Source organism: Lytechinus pictus, chromosome 11 (genome assembly GCF_037042905.1).
Source record: "Lytechinus pictus isolate F3 Inbred chromosome 11, Lp3.0, whole genome shotgun sequence".
NCBI classification, from domain to species: Eukaryota; Metazoa; Echinodermata; class Echinoidea; order Temnopleuroida; family Toxopneustidae; genus Lytechinus; species Lytechinus pictus.
Window position 1 is genome coordinate 3,194,502 of NC_087255.1, and position 6,640 is coordinate 3,201,141.

At 35.0% G+C, this 6,640-nt stretch overlaps 1 protein-coding gene across 1 annotated transcript in view; it reads right to left on the bottom strand.

Annotated features, from left to right (window-relative positions):
• LOC129270678 (choline transporter-like protein 1) overlaps nt 1–769 on the bottom strand; it is a 31,753-nt gene extending 30,984 nt beyond the window's left edge. Inside the window, exon 1 of the mRNA XM_054907986.2 lies at nt 588–769. Coding sequence (XP_054763961.2) covers nt 588–747 — 160 coding nt within the window. The 5' untranslated portion in view covers nt 748–769. The remainder of the gene's footprint in view (nt 1–587) is intronic.
• Between the last annotated feature and the right edge of the window lie 5,871 nt (nt 770–6,640).

The window sequence follows — 6,640 nt, forward strand, 5'->3', positions numbered from 1 at the left end:
TGATCCTGATTGGCCGAAAGGCACTGTTACTATGGTAACTGTCGGATAAAATAGGACTTGTCGGATAAAACGTCCGACAAGTCCTTTCATGAAATGCTCCCCTGGTCTTTATCTCCATCATCATCATCATCACCACTATTATCATCACCATCAGTGATCATCATCATCAGTGATTATCATCATCATCACCATACTCATCAATATCATCATCATCATCACCATCCTCATCATTATCATCAGCATCACCATCATCATCACCATTATTATCATCATCATCATCACCATCATCATCATCAGTGATCATCACCATCATTATAATTATCATCATCATCATCAGTGATCATCATCATCATTATAAACATCATCATCATCACCACCATTATTATCATGATCGTTATCATCATCATCATCATCATCATCATCAGTGATCATCATCATCATCACCATCATTATAATTATCATCATCATCATCATTATTATCATCATTATCATCATCATCATTATCATCATCAGTGATCATCATCATCATCACCATCAATATATATCATATTATAAAAAAAGCATGTTCATGAGATGAATAACCTAACCTGTTGCCGAGATTGCAATGAAGACGATGGTGACATAAACAAAGAATATGATGAGAATGATGAACGTCCAGAAAGGTTGGATCAGCAGGAAAGGCATGGCTCTGATGGCCTTGCCAGCCTGCCCAAACAGTTCCACTGTAAAAGCTACCCGTTTCCACATCACCAAGATGATGAGAAACAAAATGACCTAATGTGAATGGAAGCAGGATGGATGGAACAAGATGCATGGTGTTTTAATTGCCCATTCACATATGACGTGAAAAACCCTAGTGCTAACTGCTGACAAATGACACGGCAAATACCCAAATTTGTTCACGAACATGCATTGACAAATCAACTCCAAATATTCTAGATACATGTACATGTAGAAACATGACATTCTTACATGTACATTGGTAAAAATGTTGTAAAAAACTTTGTAAAACTTTTTTCTTTGCTTTCTTCCTTACTTCTCATCAAATTCTAAAATATTGTATTAATGAAATATCAATTTTGTTTATCCATACAATTTTTTTTTTTTTTTTTTTTTTTTGGGGGGGGATGGTAAAAAGGTTGAGTAGAATGGAAATACACTGTGACAAGTCTGTCATAGGATTTGCTGATACCAAACGGATGTCTGAACAAACCTAGATTGTACCTTAAAGGACAAGTCCACCTTAACAAAAGATGGATAGGAATAAATGAGAAAAATGAAACTACCATACAGCTAAAAAGGAAAGTTATAACATTTCACATTGTGACATTGGTATATTTCAAAACTTTTTTTAATAGAAATTTCACTCTTTGCTTTCCACAATATTGCTAAACAAGTTCTGAGTCCATACAATGCATTGCATTGGCCAGAAAGAACTGTTTTTATTCTCCAAAAATATATATAGATGGGAACTCTTGCAAAGTGAGCTTTATTTGGATGCATTTTCTTACAGCAGAGATCACAAATGAAAAGCGCAACCTTGAGACTAAATGATATCAATGCCTGCTCAGGAATATTCGTATCTATCGCCTCTGAGTGCCGATTGACCAGATCTGCAACACGTGCGGTACGGTTTGAACGGCGCAGTCTGTATAAATTGCCTGTGCATGCAGCCAGCATGGGTTTCTTTCTGGGTTTACTTTTTTCTGGTATTTATTAGAAAGCGTGTACATAACGAGGGAGGTAGTGCAGGTCTTAAAATGCAAATACTTGTTCCAGTAACCATGTTACTTCTTGAAATGACCATCATAATAATTGTGATGTTATTTTTCACATTGCGGAGAATAGGTCCTACATCTGGGATATCTGGGCAAGGCCTACAAGACCTATGTTTATTATGTACATCAGGGCTCCACACTAACCCTTTTTTTCTACTGGTCCAACCTATTCATGTCGGACCAGTAGATACCCAGTTTTTCCATTTTTTACTGGTCCGAACCTAAAATCTACTGGTCCCCAAAATAAAGAAAACATTAAAAAAAGGCGTGAGTTTATTTTGCTGTCCTTTCTTGTTACCCCCCCCCCCAAAAAAAAATGAAGGAATGAAAGACAAAAAGAAAGCAAGACAAAAAGAAACAAAGGAAGAAATAATAAAAGAAAGGAAGGAAGAACAAATAAAAGGTAAAGAAAGGATAGATGTGAAGGAAGGAAAAAAGAAAGAAAGAAAGAAAGAACAAAAGAAAAAAAAGGAAAGAAAGAAAAAACAAAAGACAGAAAGTAATGAAAAAAGGAAAGAAGCAATAAAATAAGAAAGAAAGGGTATAAGGAAAGATGGAAAGAAGGATAAAAGATAGAAAGAAAGAAAGAAAGAAAGAAAGGAAGAAAAGGGTAAAGAAAGGATAAATGTGAAGGAAGGAAAAAAAGAAAGAACTGAAGAGGTGAAACAGAAAGGAAGGAAGGAAAGAAAGAACAAAAATAAGAAAGAAAGAACAAAGAAAAAGAAGAAATAAAGGAATGAAGGAAAGAAATGAAGCAAGCAATATAGAAAGAAAGAACAAAAGACAGAAAGAAGGAAAGAAGCAATAAAAAAAGAAAGAAAGGGTAAAAGGAGAGATGGAAAGAAGGAAAAAATAAAGAAAGTATTAAAAGAAGGAAGAAATAAAGAAAGGTAAAATGATAGATAGAAGGAAAAAAGAATGAAGGAAAGAAGGAAGGAAGCAAGCAAGCAATAGAAAAAAGAAAGAAAATGTAAAATAGATGAAAGTAAGAAAAAAAAAGAAAGACCGAAAGACAAAGAAAGGAAGGAATGAGGGAAAAAAAGAACGAAAGAAGAAAGGAAAGGAAGCAAGCAGTAAAAAAAAAAAAAAAAAAGTAAAGGATAGATGGAATGAAGGGAAAAAAGAAAGAACAGAAAGGAAGGAATGAATGAAAGAAAGAGAGAAAGGGCTGAAAGAAGGAAGAAATAAAAAACAAGAAATGGTAAAGAAAGGATGGATGGAATGAAGAAAAGAAAGGGTAAAAAGAAGGAAAGGAAGAAAGAAAGAAGAGATAAATATAGGATGGATGGACTCAAGAATTAAAGAAAGAAAGAAATCAAAAAAGAAAGAGAAAAAGAAATAGAGAAAAATGTTAAAAGGACAGAAAGAATGAAAGAACGAAAGACAAAGAATAATTAAAAAAGAAAGACAGTAAAAAAAAAAATTAAAGAAGAGAGGGAAGAAACAAAGAAAGATTGAAAAGAAAGAAGGAAAGAAAGATAGAAAGAAAACAGAGGAAGAAAGCTAAAACTATCATAAATAAATTATCAGTTTCTTTTTGGCTCAATTAAGATATAGCTACGAAAGAAACCAAGTGTATCAACACACACACAAATGCATATGTGGGGCTATCATGTATTCAGACGATATCACTCGAAACCCGATCTCTTTGAACTAAAACAGAAGTGAAAATTTCTCCTTTTACTGCTTACAAATGACAGTTACCCCAATTTTTAGGAAATATGGACATTATAAGAGCTTTTCATTAGTGTGAAATGTGAATTTTGACCGTTCTGTGAGAGATTTCTGCCAGAGGTTTGCCAAGCTTCGCCAAGCTTCGTTCGTGCAGCCAGTAGAAAATTCACCATGTGGGCTGTGTGGCTGGCTAGCCATATGTACACTGTATGTTACCGTAGTAAAAATTGCATGCGATTCATTCTGTGTGTATTCTGTGTGTGAATGACCAAATTTAACGGGAGGAAAATGGTTTGCAATTTGAGTCATGGAATATTTTTTATGTTTATGTTGGACTAGTGAATTTGACCATTTCTGGAAAAGTTACTGGCCCAACAATGGTTTTTATTACTGTTTATGTCGGACCCATAAATCTTGCTATTTTTGGAAAAATTACCGGCCCGACAATGATATTTTCTTACTGGTCTTGTCGGACCAGTAAATCTTGCTATTTCTGAAAATCTACCGGCCCGACAGTGATTTTTACCGGTCTGGGACCGTCGGACCGGCGCTAGTGTCGAGCCCTGTGTACATAGATATTTTTGTTTTGTTTCCGATTCACTGAATTATTATCATTTTCTTCAGGTTCTGTATTTTGATTTGTTCATTATTATCTCAAGTTGTAATATGCGCTGTAATTTCTTAATTGTTTGAATAAGATAGGCCTACATGTATGTTACATTTTTTTCAAAAGGAAAACAAATCATTTTGTATAGAAGTAGCTTGGCCACCATGTACATGTATAAGATGTTCTTTCTCTGTCAATTCATCATTATTTACTGCCTCATTTTATTTATTAATAACAATAGGACAGATACCACGTGGCCTATTTTTATTAATACAATATTCAGGGGCGGATCCAGAAAATATTTTCATCCACATTTTCCCCGATCTGCAGCTAACAGCTAATTTTTGTTGGTATCTATAGTCGTATCAGTTACTTCTTAGCTTTGTATCTTATAAACCCTAATAATATGAGCGCGAGCTAATTTTTTTTCGCAAATTCTGTATTTTGTACTGAAATTGAACATTCTGAGAAATGTGTACATGTATTATCATTAACAAGATGTGCACTGACGGATCCAGCAAGGGCCGGCTGCCCCCCCCCCCACCTGGGGGGGGGGGAGCAGCTGGCTTCGCGAGCTTATGGACTCGTCATCTTCCGAGATTGAAAAATAATAAAGTTGTGTTGGGTTCTAGTATAAGTACACCTATTTTCATCCCAATACTTTGTGTCCTATCAACTTTCCTCTTCCTTTTTTTGTTTTATTATATTCAACACCTCCCTGAAAATAATCTTTTTTTCTCTTTGCCCTTAGACTTTTTACCTTCCGTCATACTCAGCTCTAGCGAGATGGCGGCCGTCTGTTTGGAGGAGTTCTAATTTCTTTTTATACTTTAAAAAAAAAAAAAATTCCACTCTGTAATTGGTGAGTGGAGCCAACAGAGTTTTAGTAGCAGAACTCTCCCTGAAAATAATCTGAAAAACTGAAACAATATCAGGACTTTCTTATTCTCTCCTCCCCCATTCCCTTTAGTGACCACCGAGGGGGAGGGGGGGGTATTGTATGGATAACGACATGAATTGAGGGGGCCGTTTATAGTTCAGTATAGGCCTCAGCTCCCCTACCGACCAGCGTCAATTTCGCCAGAAATATATGGAGGGACACTGCACTGTAAGAGCTACTGTCCTAAATGAATACAAAATCAAACTCGGCCTTTGCCCTTTTCCGAGGTTCCTCATATCTCGTTTAGTCTTGGAATACTGTCAGATTCATGACATTTTATTCTAAGGTAAGCAGTAGTGAGTCATCAGTCCTTTTGCGTAGTCACTCATGTAGGATTATTATCGTATCTGAAACTAGTACATGTAATGTACAGCAACCATGCGGTATCAGCAGCAAGCTACAATGTACATGTACATGTATTGCAAGCAAGCCGGCAACCATCGGCGCATCGTGCAAGCAGCATCCAGTACAATGGCTCTAACCTCGGCTCTCGCGGGTAGCACTTTGTTGAAACGGGATTCGTTGACACTGTGTCTTCGCTATGACTTATTCATGAATATCCAAAATGTCATAATGAATGTGCATGAATCGAACAGCGTTCTCATATCAATTTATTTTCTAACTCTAGAGGTCGCGTGAAACTTTTTCTCGGAACGCCAATAAAGAATGATATATATTTCACCCCTAAATATCATGAAAACCAAAGAGTTATAATACTAATTTCTATTGAGTGATTAAGTAGAGCATTGATAAAGATATTTAATGAACATAATATCTTTAAAATTGATTCACTGCCCTTGTCTGAGATTATCCAATCATGCACTATACCTTTAAAGTTTGCTTTTTTTCACAAAATAGTATCGTACAACACAGTGCTATACGAATGTGAGAGTCAATGATATCACACTCAAATGAAGATATTTAATTTTCATTCACAAAATACAAAAATAGTGAATGGGTGACATCATAACTTTCCTCATTTGCATACCAACCAGGATGAATATAAACTATTTTGTGAAATTAAGCAACACTTTAAAACATCCTCACTTTCTTTATTTATATTCGATTTTGATGACATCGTCAGTTTTATGCTCATTTTATTTTCTCTTTTAATTCAAATACCGTAATTTTCATGTTGGGGTGGACTTGCCCTTTAAAGGGCCCCATTTACATGTACATGAAGCTTTTAATAGACAAAATGTATATTATTACATGCAATGAATAACAGGGAGAGTGTACATGTATACATATACCAGTGCCCCAAAATATATAAAATGATTTTTAAAATACAAAACAAGTACAAAAACAAACAAAATACAAAAAATATATGACACCCAAAATTGCATCCCATTTCAGAACATTAAAAAATAAACATGTCAATGTAGTGCATACTTCAGTGAGTAAAGTTGTTTGGTCGCTATGAATTCTAAAAGGATATCAATAATTGCTACAGAAAAATCATTTGATTGAGAGGCAAATAAAAAAGGGTCATACCTAATTGATCAATATTTTGAATGGCTTCAAGTAATAAATATTGTGATCACTGAAATATTATCATAATCAGCACTGGAAGTCAACTTCTCTCATTTCTTGGGTTTGGACATTTCCGTTCCAAATTTTTCTGTCTTTGGATTCACAAGA